The sequence below is a fragment of the Pleurodeles waltl genome, chromosome 7 (assembly GCF_031143425.1).
Source record: "Pleurodeles waltl isolate 20211129_DDA chromosome 7, aPleWal1.hap1.20221129, whole genome shotgun sequence".
Taxonomy (NCBI): domain Eukaryota; kingdom Metazoa; phylum Chordata; class Amphibia; order Caudata; family Salamandridae; genus Pleurodeles; species Pleurodeles waltl.
This window is the reverse complement of record NC_090446.1, coordinates 1,131,664,332-1,131,685,877: the sequence shown is the minus strand read 5'-3', so window position 1 is coordinate 1,131,685,877 and position 21,546 is coordinate 1,131,664,332. Positions and strand designations below refer to the sequence as shown.

General features: G+C 46.2%; 1 protein-coding gene across 1 annotated transcript in view; it reads left to right on the top strand.

The window, feature by feature from the left end:
- Nucleotides 1-16,591, top strand: part of LOC138247371 (uncharacterized) — a 35,711-nt gene extending 19,120 nt beyond the window's left edge. The window contains exon 2 of the mRNA XM_069202030.1: nt 15,544-16,591. Within this exon, the coding sequence (XP_069058131.1) occupies nt 15,578-16,438 (861 nt within the window). The 5' untranslated portion in view covers nt 15,544-15,577 and the 3' untranslated portion in view covers nt 16,439-16,591. The remainder of the gene's footprint in view (nt 1-15,543) is intronic.
- The last annotated feature ends 4,955 nt before the right edge of the window (nt 16,592-21,546 follow it).

The window sequence follows — 21,546 nt, the reverse complement described above, 5'->3', positions numbered from 1 at the left end:
GTGCTGGTGGGGAGAAAAAGGCAAAGTCGACATGACACCCCTCTCAGGGTGCCATGCCCCCACAACCCACTGCCTGTGGCATAGGTAAGTCATCCCTCTAGCAGGCCTTACAACCCTAAGGCAGGGTGCACTATACCAAATGTGAAGACCATTCTTAGACATTGTAAGTGCAGTGTAGCCATATTGAGTATATGGTCTGGGAGTTTGTCATTACGAACTCCACAGCTCCATAATGGCTTCACTGAATACTGGGAAGTTTGGTATCAAACCTCTCAGCACAATAAACCCACACTGATGCCAGTGTGGGATTTATTAAAAAATTTACCCAGAGGGCATCTTAGAGATGCCCCTTGTATGGTAGCCAAACTGTTAGTGCAGGACTGACCAGTCTGTGGCAGCCTGCCACTTCCAGACAAATTTCAGACCACATAAGGCAGTGGTCTTCAAACTTTCTAATGCCGCGCCCCCCAGTTGAAAAATAAAAATCATTGGGCCCCCCTCAGAATTTTTCACTATTATTTTAGAAAGATGGCAGTGTTTAAATATGTCTAAACCTATTACATTACAGTTAAGTACTGTTACCGTTTTAAAATTGCAATAACATGCTTCTGCTTAAAACAAAGGCATGTTATCTGTATAATATTTCTTTTGGCCAGAGTTTGGCGCCCCCCCCAGGATCACTTGAGCCCCCCCCAAGGGGGGCCCGCCCCCCAGTTTGAAGACCTCTGACATAAGGTGAGAGCCTTTGTGCTCTCGGTGGCCAGAAACAAAGCCTGTCCTGGGTGGAAGTACTTCACACCTCCCCCCTGCAGGAACTGTAACACCTGGTGGTGAGCCTCCAAGGCTCAAGCCTCTGGTAACGGTGCCCCAGGGCACTCTAGCTAGTGGAGTTGCCCGCCCCTGGACAAAGCCCCACTTTTGACAGCAAGTCAGGCGGCAAAATTATGGAAAACGGAGGAGTGACCACCCCAGCTAGGACCACCCATAAGGTGTCCAGAGCTGAGGTGACCCCCTCCATGCAGAATCCTCTATCTTAGTTTGGAGGGCAGGGACCAATAGGGTTAGACTTGTGTCCCCCTCCCCAAAGGGAGGGGACACAGGAAGGGTGTAGCCACCCTCAGGGACAGTAGCCATTGGCTACTGCCTTCTGACCCCTGTAATGCCCCTAAATCCAGGATTTAAGGGCTTCCCTGAACCCAAGTCTTCAGATTCCTTGTGACCTAACAAGAAAGAAGGACTGCTAAGTTGACCCACAGCAGAGAAGAAGGAAGACGCAAACTGACTTTTCCCCAACCCTACCGGCCTGTCTCCTGCTTCAAAGAACCTGCAACAAGAAAGTGACGCATCCTGCGGGACCAGCGACCTCTGCCAAGCTCCAGAGGACTGTACTGCAACACAAAGAACCAAGAACCCCTGAGGACATCTCCTCTGACCAAGAAGAAACTACACCAAAGGACTCCAGAGCATCCCCAGAACCGCAAGTCCTGACTGCTTTCCACCCGATGCCCATGGCCCATGTCCAGGTGGCCCAACCTGCTAGAGAGGATCCCCAGGCGATTCCAAGCAAGTGCCCACCCTGGGTTGACCTCTCCTGCCCTCCACAACGACGCCTGCAGTGTGAATCCAGAGGACACCCCTGACTCCGAAAGCTCCGGATTAAGACATCTGATGCCTAAAGGTACACTGCATATGCAGCCCCATGCCTTGGAGAACCCGACCACCGGTGTAGCAATGTTCAGCAAGCAGCCCTCTTTCTTGTCCAGCCTGTGGTTTTCCCGAACCAACCCCGTGGACCCAGCCTGCAGCATCTAAGTGTCTCCTGGGGTTCCCTCCTAGGAAAGCAATGGGAGCCTAGTGCTCTGTTTGCACCCTTCATCCGGCCACCCCTGTGCCACTGAGGGTGTGTGTTTGGTGCCTACTTGTGCCCCCTCCCCACTGGTGCTCCTCAAAACCCCCCAGGTCTGCCCTCCAAAGATGTGGGTACTTACCTGCAAGCAGATCTGAAACCGAGTGCCCCCAGTTTCCATAGGAGCCCATGTTAAATTTGCCTCAGCTTTGACCTCTGCACCCCGCCGGCCCCGTGTTGCTGGTGGTGGGTGTTTGGGGTTAACTTAAACCCCAACCTGTAGACTTCCTAACATCCCGAGACTGGAACTGTAAGTCAAATACTTACTTGTAAATCTTACACATTTTTCTTCCCCCCAGGAACTGTTTCTGAAAATTGCAATATGTCAACTTTTAAAACAGATTATTGACATTTATTCTTAAACTGTGCAATTTACAGATTCAAAACCAAGTCATAATTATAAATGTACTTACCTGCAACTTGAATTTTGCGATTCTAGAAATAAATCTGAAAATATATTTTTGCTTTATAAAAACCATTGGTCTGGAGTGAAGTAATTGAGTGTGTGCTTTTTCTGTTGTCTGTGTGTGCACAACAAATGCTTTGCACTACCCTCTGGTAAGCCTAACTGCTCAACCACACTACCACAAAAGAAAGCATTAGTATTATTTACTTTAGCCTCTGGGGAACACTATACATCATTTGTATATAGTATATACAGAGCCAGCTTCCTACAGTGTCCTAGACTGCAATGGAGTAGAGTGTCAAAGGAGAGTGGCATATAGTGGAGTAAAGTAGAGGGTTGGAGAGTGGAGTCGTATAGAGTGGAGAATCATATTGTGTCGTAGAGTGGAGTATTGTAGAGTGGATTGGTGTAGAGTTGAGTAGAGTGGCATGGAGTGTTATAGAGTGTAGTGTCATAAAGTGCCATGGCGTAAAGTGCAGTAGAGTGTTGTAGAGTGGAAATGTGTGGAGTGGGGTAGAGTGGAGTGGCATAGAGTGGAGCAGAGTGCCAGAGTGGAGTGTCATGGAGTGGCAGAGTGGCGTGGAGTGGCGCACAGTAGAGTAGAGTGTCATAGACTGAGATGGAGTGCTATGTCATTGAGCAGAGTGTCGTACAGTGGAGTGGTGTAGCGTGAGTAGTGGCATGAAGTGGTGTTTAGTTTCGGAGCACCTAGTGGTGCAGACTGGAGTAGTGTCCTAGCGTTACGTAGAGTGTCATAGAGTGGAGTGTCGTAGGGTGGCACAGAGTGGAATATAGTGTTGTTGAGTAGAGTGGAGTGGAGTAGCACTTCAATGTCTCGTCAGGGGTAGTAAGCACTGCATAAATGCAATCATAGTATGATACAATATAGTGTCATAGAGTGAAGTGGTCTGTCGTGCAGTGAGTGGCATAGAGTGGAGTAAAGTAGAGTAGAGTAGCGTTGAATAGACTGTCATAGAGTGGAGTGTCGTAGAGTGGAGTGAAGTGGCATAGAATGGAGTGGCACGTGCTGTAGAGTGAAGTGGCACAGAGTGGAGTAATGTAGTGTGGAGTGGTGGAGAGTGTTGTACAGAGGTGTTATAGGGTGGAGTGGGCAAGAGTGAAGTTATGGTTTGTAAAGGACTGGAGTGGCATAGAGTGAAGTAGAGCAGTGTTTCGTAGAGTAGAGTGTCATCGAGTGTCGTGGAGTGTCACAGAGTAGAGTAAAATGACATGGAGTAGCATAGATTAGAGTGTCATAGAGTAGAGTGGAGTGATGTGTTATGGAGTAGAGTGTTGTGGAGTGGCATAGAATGGAGTAAAGTGTTGTGGAGTGGAATAGAGTTTCATAGAGTGAAGGAATGTCAGAGTAGAATGGCGTAGAATGGAGTAGAGTGTTGTGGAGTGGCGTAGAATAGAGAATAGTGGAGCAGAGTGGAGTAGAGTGTCTTTCAGTAGAATGGGGTATAGTGGAGTTGAGTGGAGTGTTGTAGAGTGGAGTGGTGTAGAGTGTGGTATGCATGGTTTAATAGCACACTGTCATTACATGCAACACATTTTCAATTGAAATTACCATTACATTTGCAGACATACAACTTTACTGAAAAAACTATACAGCGCACAATTGATAATGTGTTGAAATCACATCACCTAATGTATTAATTTGTTTTGAATGTATTAAAATACTTGTTTCCACCACACTTCAGGATTACGAAAAATGTGCTTCATTTGTGCTTTCTCAATTCCCAATTCCGATATATTCTGAAATATTTGTACAGGTGGTTAACTGGCATTTATATTTTGTTGTGTGCTACAAAAAAAAGAACATCCTACAGCCTTCCCCACACCCAGTACCCAGCAAGATTGTCACATAAATGCTCTCACTTTACAATCAGAGAAAGAAAAGTAAACCCCAACCCCCTTTAGAAGACAGAGCCTAACATTTGACCTCTGTGAATGCACAGCAAATGTGACAAGATAAAAAAAAAAATAAAGGCCCGTTTATTGCTCATTCACTTTTTTCCCCAAGAACATTTGTATTGTTTTTAAAGTAGTAGCTTATAAAACAGTTTCAAATAACATTCTGTACTGCCACACTAGAGAAATCTGATTCCTCCACCCCCCATGCCCCTCCACCCGATCCTACCTAATGGTACACAGCAGTCTCACTTCGGTACAGTTGGCCCACAAATCCTCCGTTAGTTTGCCAGCATCTCAGACTGGGGCCCTTTGTCCAGTTAAGAATGGGGCATCCCTCTGTGTTAACCATATGCTGTGTTATCTGAGTCTTGCCCTGTATCCCACCACCTCCCCCACTTTCTTTGTATTTATGTGTGTATCCCCGCCTCTTATACATGGCCTTCTCTCTTATTTTGCATTTGTCCACACCCACTATCCACTGTCGTAGCCGTGGGCAGAGATGTTGCCCAATATTTGGGCAGTTTCCCTCTTTGCAACTTTGTATCACAGATTATTTAACAGTTTGCTATAAGTTGTTGCCTTCAATTCTGTCCAAACGCCTAACAGTGCAAGTGTGTGTGTGTGGGGGGGGTGCTCTTAGATCTATTACGACCCGTGTCATTCAGAAGTCTGTGTGTCACGTCAATCCAAAACAAGGCAAATTTAGGACATTCATTCCCACAATATATTTATATAGAGGCTCCTCACTGTCCACAACCTCTAAGGCATAAGTCGTCTTGAGATCTACCGATTTTGTATTGAAGTGTTCAGGTATAGTAGATCCTATGCAGGATTTTATACTAGATAAGGCAAAAGCTAGCCTTTATAGTCCCTTTCAAGAAGAATTGTATGGCATTCCTCCTGTCATCATCAATCAACTTCCCCTCATTGTTGGGACTGTTTGCCCAATTAATTCATCATTAACATGGCATATGTAAGGGACATGGCTTTGGATGTCATATGCCCATGTAGGGGTCGGATTTCCAGGGAGGAATACTCCATTGTTTCTTTACCCCTGTGGGATTGTCGATCGTAGGGCGTGGTTTAGTTGCAAACATTTGAAAATATGCATTGGATATAGCACATATTCCATCTTCAAATATTCGAACGCCACCACTCCATTTGCAATCCACACATCATCTAACGTGGAGAGGTCAATTATGTCCCACTGTTTACAGCCTGGTAGTGCTGTCACCAGGCCTAGTCATGTCCTCCCCCACAGGGGGGTTATAAGAGTGAGTCTCTTTACCCCTCCCAATTAGCTATTTAATTTACTCCACGGGGATACCACCGTTGCACTGGCTTGGGGAGCAGTCATAGGTAGTTTTTTCCCAAAAGAGAGCAAATATCCCAGGTTTCTCTCTATCCACCTGGAATGCAGAATCATCTAGCGGGCAAATGCCCACTCACTCACAATCTGTGCCACCTCCAAGTGTTTGCGGACATCGGACAACACAATGCCACTCTCAAATACAGATCCCTGGTGAGTGGAGAGAGCTATACACTATGGGCCGTTTCCCAACAGCAGGGATCACAGCAATCTATTTAACTCTTGGAAAAAAGTGTCTGGGATCATGTATGGGCTGTTTTGTAAGGTGTAGGTAAATCTGGGGAGCGCAATCATTTTAAAGATTGCTGCCATTATCCCTTCTATGAATGGTGGCAATCACCAATGCTGTACCTCATTTTTGCAACCCCTTAAGAAGTGGGACCAGGTTATCTTCAGAATGCCTTAGTTCCTGTCTGGGTACTTTGGCCCATATTTATACTTTTTGACGCAAATCAGCGTTAGGGCAGATTTGCATAAAAAAGTTTACCTCCGGCTAACGCCATTTCAATGCGCCAGCCAAGTGCCTTATTTATGGAATGAGGGTAGCCGGCGCTGCGGCCTGGTTAGCGTCAAAATAAATGACAGTAACCGGGCAGCGGAGGCAAAGGGAAGACTGGGGGTTGTGCGCCAAAGAATGGTGCAAGTCAGGTTAGAGTCAAAAATATTGGCTCTAACCTGACTAGCACCATTTTGTGATGCACAACCCCCATGGAAATGACTCCTGTCTTAGCCAAGACAGGAGTCTTGCCCCCCTGCCCAATGGACATGCCCAGGGGACTTCTGTCCCCTGGGCATGTCCATTGGGCACAGTGACATGTACGGGGGCCTAAGTTAGGCCCCTCATGCCACTTAAAAAAAAAATTCTACTTACCCTCACTTACCGGCACTCATCATTGATGGGTTCCCCCATCCATGGGTGTCCTCCAGGGGTGGGCGAGGGTGGCAGGGGGTGTCCCTGGGTGCAGAGAAGGGCACCTGTGGACTGCTTCCATGGTCTCCCACCATGGAAATGAGCCCACAGGTCCCTTAACGTCTGCCCTGACCCAGGTGTTAAAAAACGGTGCAAATCCAGCTTGGTGCCATGTTTTAAGGCCCATCTCCTCCTGTGCGTCATTTTGATGCCGGAGGATAAATAAGGCGCACATGCCTTAGAGTAATTTTTTGCACGGGAACACCTACCTTGCATGTCAGTAGTGCAAGGTAGTTTTTCACGTACAAAAAAAGACTCAAACTCCATAACTTTGGCGCTAGACGGATCTAGCGCCAAAGTATAAATATGGAGTTAAGTTTGCACCGAATTTGCGTTAAAAAAATTACGCAAATCCGGCGCAAACACTATAAATATGGGCCTTAAAGTGATGTGAAGCCACATGCAGAGACAATGAAAGGACTCCCTCAATCCTCCAGGGCCAAATCAGCGATTTATCCTTATTAATTTCCAGGCCCGAGAAGTGCCCAAGGACTCGAAAGATGTCTGTAAGTTTTATCAGGGAAAACTTGGGTTCCGCAACATATAGTAAGATATCATATGTGTATAAGAATATCCGCTCTTCCATGACTCGCCCCATTTCCAGCCCTATACCTGAGAATCTACTCGGGTCCACTCAGAAAGTGCCTCTATCGCCAGGGCACAAAAAACTCCAGCGATAATGTTCACCCCTGACTTGTGCCTCTCTTTATGGGGAGTTCTTTAGATAGTATCTCATTTATTGGCCCTTGAATTAGTGTAGAGAAGTCAGATCCATATTTTGCTCAAAATGGCAAATAGGAAAGGTCACTCAATTGAATCAAAGGCTTGGTTTGCATCAAGCGATGCAATAGCTAGGGGAATTCCCAGTGTATCAGCCACTACAATATTGTTATAGAGACAGCATAGATTTAGTTTAGTAGATCGGTGAGGCATGAAACCATTCTGGTCTGGATGGACCAGCTCAGGGATCACATTTTTCAATCTCTTGGCTAATACTTTTGCTAATAGTTTTGTAAGTAGGAAGATTGGTATGTAAGAATCCCACCGTTGTGGGGGTTTCCTGGGTTTAAGGATAAGGGTAATCATCGCAGCGCAAAGATCTCTGGGGATCTCACCCCTACATTCTGGGGGTTTCCTGGGTTTAAGGATAAGGGTAATCATCGCAGCGCAAAGATCTCTGGGGATCTCACCCCTACAGGATGCCTCTGTGTATACATCATACAGCAGCGTTACAATCTTGTTGGTCAGTCTCTTAAAGAATTCCATTGGCAGCCTGTTCAGTCCTTACATTTTCCCTGACTGAAGATGCACGAATGCCAAGCATGTTTTTACTGTGGTCAAGGCTCCTTCCAGCCCCAGTATGTGCAATTTATGCAGGAGCCTTCTTGGGTAGCCTTGAGTAAAGTTCAATAGGTATTCCTATAAGGCCATAAAAGTCCCTCATCTAGTCAACTAGAACTTTTTCTGTCTTCTTACTGACCATAAGTAACCCGTCTAGGCCAACGATTTTCCCAATATGATGCCTGTCTCTGTCCCTGTTACTGAGCCAAACCAGGAGTTTCCTGGCTTTGTCTCCCACTTCAAATAATTGTCTTGGCCTACTAATGTATGTTAAGTGGACTTCACCCGTCACTAATGTTATATATTCCTCGTATAGTGTCTGACTGCGTTTGTATATAGCCTGCCACAAGTTCAAGGGGTTTCTATTTTAGTTCTCAACAGCTGTGGGATCTCTCTCTTTCTCACCTAGTTCACCTGCTATGATCAGCCCCGGTATGGTGGCCTTGTAGGCCTCTTATCTAGTTATTGCATCAGTTGCTTCATCAAGGCCCTCCAGCACTTTTTCATTTGTAAGTCACAGGTGGCTATTCTCCACTCCATTCTTCCTCGTTGCAAACATGCAGCTAGAGTAACATAGTGGTGAATGATCAGATACACCTTTAGCTATGAAGCTGGCCACAACAAACCTGTGCAGAGATGCCAATGGTGCAAAAAAGTGATCTATCCTATCTTAGAATACGAGTTGTGTGCCCCAGAGTAGAAGTAGTAATTTTTAAGTGTCTTATGTAGTGTCCGCTATACTATATTTATCCCTTAAGCCCATTGTAGTCGTGAAGCATCCCGGTTTCCCTATGTTCAGGCCATCCACATGACAGCAGAAGTTCTAACCATAATGGACCCATTATATTAAAGCCCCCTCCCTTTATCATTGCCAGGGGCAGCTGCAGCAGCAATTCACTCACTTGAGTCAGTGTTTCAGTCTGCAATCCCAGGGGTATCGGAACATTCACGAAGGCAATCATTTCCCCCTCCCATTTACCCAGGACTGCTGTGTGGCTTCTCATGTTATCGGGTATGATTTCCATCACATGCAGTGCAATTGATTTTTTGATCTTCCCTATTGCGACCCTTAGGAGCCAAAAGTGAACCTGGAGTGGCTAATCACTGTGTACCTCCTCATCCCCAGAAGACTACAGTTTAACCCTCTCAGGTGCATTTCCTTCAGAAACATGCCACTGCTGTGTAGCATGTGAGTGCTTTGTGTACCAATCCCAGTTTGATTTGGTTGCCAGTCCATTGACATTTCATTTCCGTGGTATCAATGAGAGTACCTTTTAGTCTTTATGGTCATCGGCGCTCATTACCATGATTTATCTGCCTTGAGTGGTGGGGTCTTTCTCTCTGATCTATGCTGACAGGTAACAATTCAAACTGAAAAAACTTCACTCCAATTCCCACTCACCCCACCTTACCATGTCGCAGCAATAGAAACCGGCCACCACCCCACTTCATGGTATGTCCGTCGCCCTAAATAATGAACAACTTTCTGGATTACCATTGAGAGTATTGGTAACAATAGTATATATATTCATCTGTCAAAGAGGGAGCTATGGTGTTGCTCACAAGCAGGATGCTAGTCGATGTCAGGCCATAAGCCTGGTAGACCCATCGAGGCAGGTCCGCATCTGCCCGGGGAGTTAGTCCGTGTAGTACAGTTTCCCAAGCAATCTCTTCCGATGTCATTGGCGTGGCCGTCAGCAGTACTGAGTTCAGCAGTACTGAGTTCTTCCCTTTGCTATCGTTGTTTGAGCCTATGTTCTGGGAGCTATCGGTTGCCATCCCTAAAGTTTCCCACTTGTTGGGGGACTTTCTGCCACAAGCGTGGCCCTTTCCAGTATCGCCTGGTCTTTTGTCTGTGCTGTGTGTGGACGTTGTCATATCTTGCAGCACTCTCTGCAATCCCACCTCCTCAGGAGCTGTGCCATCCTATCTTCATGTGTAAATTTCTATGTGCATCTCTCCAACCAACCCCAGATGTCTGAAGCAGCTTTAAAGAACTGTGTTTCTCCTCCATCTATGGCATGAAGAAGCGGCCATAATGGATCTCCAGCTTTTGCAGATGCTGCTTGACTTCCTGGAAGGCCTCTCGTTGGAGCTGTATGAGTGTTGTGTAGTCTGGATAGATGTTGATGGTTTCATCTTCTATTGTCCAGGGACCTTGCGACAGGAGTGCCTGTGGTATGGTATCTCTGCCCCAGAAATGTAGTAGTCTGGCTACCAAAGCTTGCAGGTGTGCTGGGGATCGGTGGTCTTCCTGGCATCCTGTGGGCATGTTACACTGTGAATCATTTTGATATTTTGTTTTCTAGGACCACTGTCGATAGCCACTCCTTTAAGAATAGTTCTGCGCTGGGGCCTTAAATCCTCTCCGTTAGTCCAGTAATCTGGATATTATTGCTGTGGGAGCAGCCCTCTGCATCTTCCACCCTGTCTGCCAGTGTGGCGAGTTTATTCTCTAGCACCTATATACGAGCAGTGGCGTCTGTCACCGTGGGTCTAAGCTGTACTCTGCATCCAAACTTTGTCTGTCAATTTTGTGTGATCAGCCCAGAGGAGGCTGACTTCCTGTTTCAATTGTAACTTCCAGGGCTATTTCAATATCTTTGGTTGCTGCTAGGATAGTGTCCATTTACGCCTCTAGGCTCTGATCCGCTACAGAGGGTGAGTGGGTCTTCTCCCACTGCACCATTTGATGGCATTCCCTTTCTGGAAGGGATTTGCCCCGTTTCAGTCAAACCATGGTCATTCCTTCACCACCCACCTTCACTGTGCCCTCCCTATTGTCCAGCTTCAGCAGGGCACCATAGTAAATCCGCCTTTCTAGAGGGACTGTATCACCCTACAACTTCACTGGAGTCCTATCAAGGGCTGCTTCTGGCTTGTATCTCCAGTCTTTGGGTGGGGAGATCGTCGTACCTGACGGTTTGGGTGTCTCACCCTAAAAGCCCCGGCCTCCTCGCCACTAGCTTTGCAGTCCTCCGGGGTTCAGCACTGACTTCCAAGATGGCAGACGCTGTACCTTTCTCTCCATGTGACCCACCACCAGCCTCAAAGCACCACATGGCTGCTGGAAGAGGGAGGTCGCTCTAGTTTTCTCCCCATTTGGGGAGGGAGGGGGATTCCCTGCCACCATGCCAGGTCTCGGCCCACACAGCTCTCCAGGGTTCACGGCACCTGTGCATGATGGCAGACGCAGTGCTTGTTGCCACCGATATGCTTGCGGTTCCAGGCTCTGACAGCCATATCTGCGGTCTTCTCAGCCAGCCTTCATTTCACCATGTCTCCCTCATCCCTGTCCCCCCACGCTATGGGTGTCTAGACCTCTGTGGGGAGGGGGGGATCAGGATATTGAACTTACAATGTTCAACACCAGAGCTTAGCACCCAAGTAGCCGTCTCCATGCCATGCTAGTCCACTCTCTCTCGCCATTTCCTTCTGAGCTCCAGCATGGTTATTTTGGGGGTGCTTCAGAACTTCCCACTTCCCTAGTTCCAGCACCTATGGCATGAAATCGAGGAAGAGGATTGTCTAAGGTATGCTAATATTGAAGAGTACTGAACAAAATAAACAAGCTCGTAGACAGAAAATTGTTCCTCACAGGCTTATGAGAATGATGATCAAAGTAGGACCAGTCAAGCAGAAAGATAGGAGGCAGGAAACCTCTTCAAAGAAATACTGCACATTGGGTGCCTCAAGAAAAAGAAAAAAAAAGTTCCCAGAAAGCAAGCACTCATAGAGGAATGCAAGGAGCCCATCAGGGAGGTGGTAAACAGGCTATGCTCCATGGGAGGGACAAAGACATGCTGCACAGCTTTAAAAAAAACAAAGCCAGCAAATATGAAGCAATCAAATGTGATTTACAAAAAACAAAGCCCATGGTAAGCAATGGGTAGAAAGCATTACCAGGGAAGCTGTCACAGGGGTATCGAATTTAATAAAATATCTACTTGTTGATGGGACAGGTTGCTTCATAAATCTACTTGTCCCTTTGGCGCCATGTAATGCAGAAGCAAATTATGGCAACAATCCCATTAAATATGTGCTCTGATAATAGCCCCGCTGATTATGCCAGGGTTAAGACTATAATAGGGTTTGAATACTAGCAATTTCCTTATTTTTCCACCTTTCTGCAGATCTACATACTGGGGATGGAGGTAGTGGTAAGCAATAGTTCCAGATTTGAAATGCCCTTTGGAGTCTGTGCAAACCTTGTAACTTGGATGTTTTAAGGGTTTTCACCAGCTCTTCGCTGATCATTTCCCATTCTGAGAAAGGTTGGAAATTTACTACAGACAAAGGTCAGAAGTAAATCTTCTTCCAAGGTTGGGAAAAAAGTGGTTGGAGGGAAAGTGAACTTGTAAACGCTCAATAGATTTTTCCGTGAGCATATCTACACATGCATATTTGCTCATGCTAAAACACAGTTAACAAATATTTTCTAGGAGTACGATTTCTGTAAATTCTTGTGAATTCGAATTCATGAAATATGTAAGTCTGCACTAAGTGAAAGACATATACCATGGGTGCACTTTTGTAAGAAGGAGGACCCTACTTAGGTCTGGCGTTTTTATTACAAATATGCATGTGTAGATTTACTCATGGGAAAATCTATTGAGCGTTTACAAGTTCACTTTCCCTTTTCATCCTTTTGTGTTGCTCATGTCAAATATAAAACCAGTACCCCAGTTGTTATTCTGCTCACCAATTCCTCCAATACTGCTGTTGGGTAAAGGTCTATCTACATTGCCGGTCTCCCTGCACATATAGGCCCATAATTATACTTTTAAAAAGTATAACACCTGCTTCCATCATTCCAGAGAGCCAGCTGGGCGCCCAATTTATGGAATCCCACAAGTCCGCACAAAGGGTGAGCTAGCGTCTGGGGAAAATGGCATTAGCCGGGTGGGGGTGGTGGTATGGGGGAAGGGGGTTTTGCACCAAAAAATTACGTTGGGCTGGTTAGAAGCAGAAAAAAATGCCTTTAACCAGCCTAGCATCATTTCCTGAAGAAAAACCATCCATACCACATGACTCCTGTCTTATAAAAGACAGAAGTCATGCCTACCACCCCAGTGGACAGAACAGGGGACAAGTGTCCCCTGGGCATGGCCATTGCCCAGTGCCATGTAGAGGGGCCTATTTCAGGGCCCCCAATGTCCCTTAAAAATGTTTTTAAAATACTTACCCTACTTACCTGGGATGGGGTTCCCCCATCCTCTTGTGTCCCTCTGGTGTGGGTGGGAGTGCTCCTGGGGCTTGGTGTGGGCACCTGTGGGCTCTTTATGGTGTAGGACCATGGAAATGGGTCCACAGGTCCCCTAACGCCTGCCCTGACCCAGGCGTTAAATAATGGCTCTAAGTAGGCTTAGCGCCATTATTCAGGCCCGCCTCCCCCCGTGCACCTTTTTTGCACGGGAGGATAAATAAGGTACTAGGGGCTTGGAGTCATTTTATGGATGGGAACGCCTACCTTGCGTCTCATTGACGCAAGGTGGTTTCACACATCCAAAAATTACTTTAACTCCAATATTTTGACGCTATTGGGGTCTAGCATCAAAATATAAATATGGAGTTAAGTTTGCGTTGAATTTGCGTAAAAAACGATGCTAATTCAGCGCAAGGTATAAATATGCCTTATAATGTATATAATACCATGCATTGGTCACAGACTCTAATTGACACATTCCTTTGCATGTATAAGTTCAACCTCAAAAGGCTCTAGTCCAGTGTACAGACTACTCACTGAGTGAAACGTCCACGGAGTAACTTGTCACAAAACAAAGCAAAACAATAAACTCAAATATAATTTATTTGTGATATACGAAAGAATTAAAGGGTGAAGCAACCCATTTCCGACTGTGATTGATAGCAACAGCCTTGAAGTAAAAGCATCAATGTTTCATTCTAATGTCTCCTGACTTCAAATTTGTAAAGCAAAACCGAGATCCACATCAGTATCCAAATACATGGTGGTAGTCGTTGCTCCATCAAATGTAATTACCTTTTCAGCTACCAACCTATTCCTTCATGATATGTTTGAAACTAAACAAAAATCAGTTTTTTACTAATGGCTTTTATGTCTTCTGGTGCAACAATCCCATCCATGAGCTGCGTTCGAGATAACGGAGACTTGGGGAGTATTTGAAACATCCATCCATATATTATGTCTAATTTTTCGACATCAAACCATAAACCAAGAGAGGATATAATTTGCTGACAATGCGTCTTAGGAGAAGTAGAAGCAGAGACACTTTCTTCTACACTGCCCTGCTCAGGACACCTCTTTCTCGCCGTTCTTCAAGGAAAGGGAAGTGTTATCTAGTAAAACGAAAAATGGGACACTATGCATCATTCTAATGAAGAATCACTGTAAGGAACAAAAAAATATATCTATACGTGTCACCAAGAGACAAGGACATTGAAAAATCCTGGAGGTAGCCGAGTCAAGGTGATAGAGGTGTAGAACACGTTCTGTGCGCCTCTATCCGGACCCGCCGAGGTGAAAAGACAGGGTGCTAAACAGAGACAGGTTGAGATCCAAGAGACCCCGCCCCCAGCGGGCCCTCCTACACTGACTAGAATGTGCCCAAAGCAAATACCGTCATGGTGGAGGCCCCAAAGCTTCCTTTCCCCAGGACAATACAGAGCTGCGCAATTGGAAACGATGCAACTGCAAGCCCCCTGATTTGAGGGGATGGCACTGGGAGAGTGCTTAATTTGTAAATAAAAACGTGCTAGCGCCCAAAGCACTCCTCTTGAACAGGCGACTGCTGCAATAAATGTGCGATCGCGGAATACTGAGATAGCGTAATCCTGAACCCATCTAGAATCTCTTCAATCTGTTTACAGCCATTCCCTGCCCTTTCAGTTCACTCTTGCAGCGTTCTGCTTTCTCCCATTGTGACGCTTTTTTGTTTTTCCCTTCCTCCGTCTTTCCCATTTGTGTCTTTTGCTCGCAGTAAAATAAGTGCCGGCCCTCAAAAATAAGTGCCCGTGCTCCTCGCCGGAAACAATAAGCACAAATTAAGCACTGCAGCTAGGACTAGAAATGTTGAGTTATCGGTGGGCGGCGTGCTTAAGTAAATTAAGAGCATAATGGGTCAGATTTAAACGGATGGGGCTCTAGGAGGTTCAGAGGCACGGTCAGCTCAAGAATTGGGCGGAACATTGTTAGTTTCATTGGTGAGGGAGTATTGTAAAGCAAGGAAGCCAAGTGTTAGTAGTGTTTGTGAGCTCTGAATAGCAAGTTGGAGCAGTGTTTTTTTTTTTTATGCACTACACGGGTATCCGTGGTTGATTACACTAACAACTTCATGTTTTCTTAGCTATAAATTAATGTGAGGCACTCGTTGGAGCCCCCAAATCACAGTCACTTGAGATCTAAGGGTGTACAGGCCACTCCTTTTGATCCCCCTTGCAAGGATGACTTCACAATGCCACATGTGAAGTCACTGGGGCCCTCACTTGCTGGGACCACATGCTATGGCAGCCCAATACCAGGAATCCCTTAAACTAAAACAGTATCAAGATTTCATGGCTGTGACATTTATAAAATACAGATATAGACTGATGAAATAGACCTTAAATGTGTTAAATCCATGTCTTAATAGAATTTTCTCTCATTTTTTCAATAGGAAGAGGCACACAGGTGTTGAAGCTGTGTTCCTGATGTGGGACGAGGCTAGGACCAGTGTGCGAGGACTGTGGAAACAGAGCTGCACTATTCAAGAGCGAGCTGGGCTCCAGACCCTTCTACAGCCTTTGAAAGGGCCATCAAATGTCAGGTCAGAAGAAGGGCCCAGAAGTCAGGAAGAGCCTCTTTGTAGAAGCCTCAGTGCTGCAAACCTGCAGCCTGGATCAATGGGTTGTGGGCGAAAGGAGAAGACCACCTGCCCACTAATGCCAGTGGGAAAGAGATCAGCAGAGCCACTTACACAAGGTACCCAGGGGTCCCAACTAGATGTCAGCAGGGTCCTTCGCCAAAGAGATCTGGGTGGCCAGGAGCATGAGGACATGCCCGTGGTTCACAATGTGCCAGAGTCTTTCATCCACATCTGCGCCACAGACCTACTCCTGGAAGCTCAACACCGGAAGAGGCCACGCCTGCTGCCTCCACACCAAAAAATGCATCTGGAGGTGCCTCATGGCACACCAAAGCCTCCATCAGCACTGTCAGAACAGCAGCAAAATAGGGCCCCTGAGTGCCAGATGCCTTTGGAATACAGACACCTGGTGGACACCATGTCCCTCATAAAGCCCACCGACATCTCACAGGTAGAGATGCTCTACCGCCAGTTCACACCCTGGCCACGTCAAGGCCTCCTGCCAACACGCAGCCAGGCCAGCGCTCCCACCTTCAGCACTTATGCCAGGGGGGGAGCAGTCAGTCAGCACCCGCTCAGAGTCTCATCAGAGTCCACGAGCAGACATTGTAGGACCCCAAAGAGTGCTCCAGAATCTCCACAGGGACACCTGCCACCCAAGAAACGATTCTCCCCCACACATCAAGGGCCTCAAGTCATCCTTTAATCCTCCCCCATTCCATCCTCTAGTTGCGTTTGTGGGAGACACTGGACTGTCATCGCCTCAGCAAAAGCGCCAGACTACATAAAAAAAAAAGTACACTCTATAACATAAATTTTAAAAAGCGTGTTAATAAAAGCAATTCATTTCATTTTGTAAGACAGCATTTATGTAAATTTTTTTGGGGGGAGGGGGTGGAGTGTTGTTGTGTGTTCTTACATTAGGCAGTGTCACAGAGACCAAGGGGGTCTCCCTTCCTCTTTAGGTCAGTCTGCCCTGAAACCTAAGAGTTCAGGTGCACCAGCCAGTGGTTGGCTGGCATATTATCAATTAGGGGGTACCCTAAGGATGGAGGGCTATGCCTGACTCCACCCTAGTTCTTCAAGTCGTTCAGAGGGGTGGTGTTGCGATGTTTATAAATGTCCATTATTATGCATTCGTCTACAAAAAAGGGGTTCTTTGCATACTTGTTTATAGTTGAGGAGGCTCACTGGCGCACTAGTGGCAGGAAAAATGGTCTGTGTAGTTGAAGGTGGGGGTTCAACAGGACAGGCGGTAGGTTAGGTTAGAGGGGCACAAAGTAATGGAAGGGCAGTCTTTGGTACAGGTTAGAGAGATGCACGCTCGGTCCAGAGGATCATTGCATTCTGTGGACTCGCTTTGATATGGGTGGGACCCGTTCCAGAGGTGAAGGGTTTGCACATAAACATTAGTTTCCTCTCCTTCCATACTTACTGTTGGTAAGGAAAAAATGGCTGTGTACAGTTGAACTCTAAGTGTAGTAACTGTGTAGCAAAATAAAAGCACCAAAAGCCCCCTTCTATCGAGTCTCACACTAAAGCCAGGAAAATGCACTTAATTCACAGACCTGGCTTTAAAAGCCCAATTTTCATGCATTTCACAATCACGTGTATTATTTAGTGTCTTCGGGGGTAGCATGTTAATAGGGTGCAAGGTTGGAAAGGTGTCTTTGTTTTGATCCTACATGGAAGTGCTTCCATGTCATGCATTATGCCACTGAGATGCAGTTACTGTGCTATCAGATGCAGCACTTAGCAGCGTGATGGGTGAAGTTTGAGAGGTAGGGGCACAGTTTATGGTTTTCAGTAAGCTGGCAGATTTGATGAGCTCCACAGGTCCCTTGATGATATTTCTTATGATTACAGTCCACTACACTTGTTACCGCTCTGAGGTTTGTCTATGGTCCTGATCAGGTATAGGCTGCTGGCATAGACAGTGGGGAGATCTGCAGGGCTGGGCTGTGTTACCATACACCCCTATATGAATGTCATTGTGAGATGCCAGGAAGCAGTCGTGCTATGTAGTGAGCTGGGACCGGCCAGGACAGAACCAGTGTTGCAGGGCCAGAGGTATGTGGTAGATCTCTACAGTCAGTCCAAGCCTATTCGAACGATGGGTGGTATGTTGTTGTGGACTGGTAGCCAGCCTCATCTATATGGCACAGCATGGGCAGTACATATAAAGAAAACGTGTCACACATGACGCACCTAAACCTCCCCTGTACGGCCAATACCCCCTGAGAAGGCCCACATACTCTGTACGTCCTGTTTCCTGTTTTCCTGCAAAAGGCTCCCCGTGTCTGTCCATAGAGAGGCCTTCCTGAATAGGCCAGAGCATAATAATGGCACCTAGAGCTTTAATCTTACTTCTCTCAGCCATCATATCCTACCTCTTTTTTATTTTATTTTATTTCGTTCATCCCCAATTTTTTTTCTTATTAGATATATATATGTAAAATTTCCCTTTCAACGGAAGGCCCTCCTCTAGGTACTTATAATCAAAGCAAACAACCCAAAGACCCCTGGTGTTGGTTGACTATCGAGTCTACGTTGACCCATTGGTGCTTTTCCTCTACAGTGGTGGCATGCATCACGTTAGCATCCATCCATTCCACTTCCAAAATTAAGGTATCTAAATTCCTTCTTATTTACTTTACCATTACCACCATTTATGTGCCGTACTAGCACCTTTTCCTGACCGCAAAAGGAGCTCACTCTTACTCGAGTCCCCATCCCTAGCAGACCCTTATCTCCTCAAACTAGCACAAACCAAGTCTCAGACCGTAAGCAGAGCTGCGTGTATGTAAGAATATAAGCATAAAACAATTGCATCTAGAATATTAACTACAAATGTTTTAAAGGTAAGGGTGTATTATATAGGAAAGTATAGATTTACTAGTCTTAACTCCTAAATTTCTTGAAGAGATGTATAGTGAAGGTATACGTAAGTATAGTAAAGCACACTATATATAAATAATTTCCCTTCATGAAATTTTAATAGTCAATATTCTTGATACGATATTTGAAACTAAATATTCTGGGAGTATACCAAGTTATCGGTTGTATATTATGGGAGAGCAAAGGAGGGCCTCTGAAGTTGCCAATCACAGCACAAGGAAGGGTGAAGGTTGCCTTTACAAATGTCTTCCATCAGAGCCTAACTCTGGCCTAAGGTAAGCCCAGTCTCCAAAATTGGATCCCACTCCTTCCCCCAAAGGCTGCTTTCAGCACGTGCACGGACCAACTCAAACTATTTTGTGCTCTACTGCTTTATCGCAGCATTTCAGCATTCTTAGCTTGTAAGAGCTCTGGTGCAGCCATGTTGGCACTATATAAAACACCTAGGAAAACCAGTATCACAGGCCTTTACTAAGTATTGTCTGGATTACATTTCGTTTCCTGCTTTAAGGACTCCACCCACTGAAATGCAAGATACTTTGATCCACTGCTCTACCTCTGTATTTACATGGCCACAAATGCATTCTTGACTAGTTATCCCCAAAACATGCCTGGGATTTCCCATTTCTTGCAACCCCCAGTTCAGCTCTATCTCACCTGTAATTAACCAAATAAGCCCTCTGGGTGAATGTTCCCAAATTAGCAAATAGTTTCAGTGAGAAAATCTGGGTTTACGCCTGGTGGTAATGGCACAGAGTCAGTGGCTTTTCTTAGAGAAATGCGAATAAAGATTCGAGCAGTTCCAAACTAACTATAAAAGCGAGATTCTAGTGCGTAAAACGGTCATACCAATTGTAGGAGGCTGGCCTGGTGTGTGGTAGAAACCTATGGTGTTTGCACCTTCTACAAGATTCAGGCAAACCCTATTAGTAAGTGTTAAAGTATCTACGAAGCCAAGGCTTTCTAGTGGTAGCAGTGGTCAGCAGCCAAGACATATCTAGGAGTGTAAATCACTAGCAATACCACAGTAGTCACACAGTAACTTATCACACATGAAAGGAACCACACAGTGTTGCAAAAATAAAGGTACCTTATTATAGTAACACTGAACTAGAATACTATAGGCAATCTCCCCTCTCTGGAGGTAAGTACACACAAAATACACAGGTATTAGGAATTAGCATAAAAACCATTAGCAATAGCAAGGGCCTTACGGGGAGCCAAACCATACACTAAAAAAGTCGAATGCGAGACTTAGTCCCCCACCAGAGGATATGGAGTAGTTAGGCAAGGGCTGGGAGAGTATGGAACCCCAGGAGGTGAGTATCTAGAAGACCCCCAGCGACCAGGAGAACAGAGGTAAGTTACCTGGTTATCCCATAGGCTAACATGGGGACTTGCAATTGGAACAATGCAAGAACAGGACCAGGCCAGTGGAACCAAACAGTGGATTCTGGATTCAGTAAACCTGTGGAAGAAGGGGACACAGTCCAGCCCATTGAGGAGTGTCCAGGCGGGGTAGGAGGCAATGCCCACCCTTCTGTGTATGAAGATCCAGGGCAACGTTGATGTATGAAGGCCTGCTGCAGAGAAACCCCTGAAGTTGCCTAGGAGCTGTCCCTCGCCGGTCGCCGGATTGCAGATGGGTCAGTGGTCAGGAAGACCACCAACAAGCACAAGCAAATGCAAGTTGGAGCTGAAGAAGATTTTCAGGGCAGGAGAGGACTAGCAAAGTCCTGGGGACACAACCCTTGGAGGGGAGTCTGGGCTGACCCTCAGAAGACTGGAGAACCAGCAGAAACAGTTAGAGCCCCCACGAGCAACCCACTGGCAGCAGGCACAGGAAGTTGCAGAGAGGCCCAGGCAGCACACCTGAAGAGGAGTCGCTGGAACAGCAGAGAGGATTCTGTCCTTGCAGAGGCAGAGTGCTGGGGGCCAGGGCTACTTGGAGCCTGAAGATCACTTAGAGGAGGAGTCAACAAGCCTTGGTTACTGCAACAGTCGCAGTGCACAGGGATTCCGTCTGGGAGGAAGAGACAAGCGCTCTCCATTTCCCAAGTTGGACAGAAGGCAAGAGGAACCAGGGGGCCCCTCAGAACTACCACCTGTGTTGGAGAATCTTTGCAGATCCAGAGGACAGTAGATCTCAGCAGCTGGACATTGTTGCCTTAGGTACCTGCAGATTCAAGGTAGTGACTCCTTCACTTCAAGGAAGATTCCTGCTTGCTTCTTTGGTGCAGCTGAAGTCTTACTGATCCCAGAAGATGCACAGCCATGGAAATGTTGCAAAGTGCTGACAGTAGCCACGGAAACAATGTTGCAGGGCAAGGTCATCTGTGTTGCAGTGTTGTTCAGTTCCTGTTAAGTACAGCAGCAGTTCCGGTGGCCAGGAGCAGAATGTCATTACAGGGGAGTCCTGGTGGAGTCTTACATGCCAAATTTGTGGATCCACACTCAAAGGAGTCCCTAAATAGCCCAAAAAGGCACTTGGGGCCAGATGTATTAAAAATCTGGATTGCGACTCGCAATTTGTGAGTCGCAATCCAGAATGTAGGATGGTGTCCCTGACATCATCTGCGACTTGCAAGGAGGTCGCAAAGGGCCACCTCGTTAATATTATTGAGGTGGGTCGCAATTTGCGACCCCCTTGCGAGTGGCGGCACTCACAGCGATGGTGGCCTGCTGGATACAGCAGACCACCATCTCTGTGACTGCTTTTAAATAAAGCAGGTTTTTTTTTTGTAATGCAGTCCGTTTTCCGTAAAGGAAAACTAGATGCATTACAAAACAAAAAAATTAAAAGTTTTCATTTCATTTTTTCAGAGCAGGCAGTGGTCCATAGGAAAAAATGTTTTTCAAGCCATTCCTTTTGCGAATGGGTTACCACCAGTGTGACACCGTTCACGGTCACAAAAC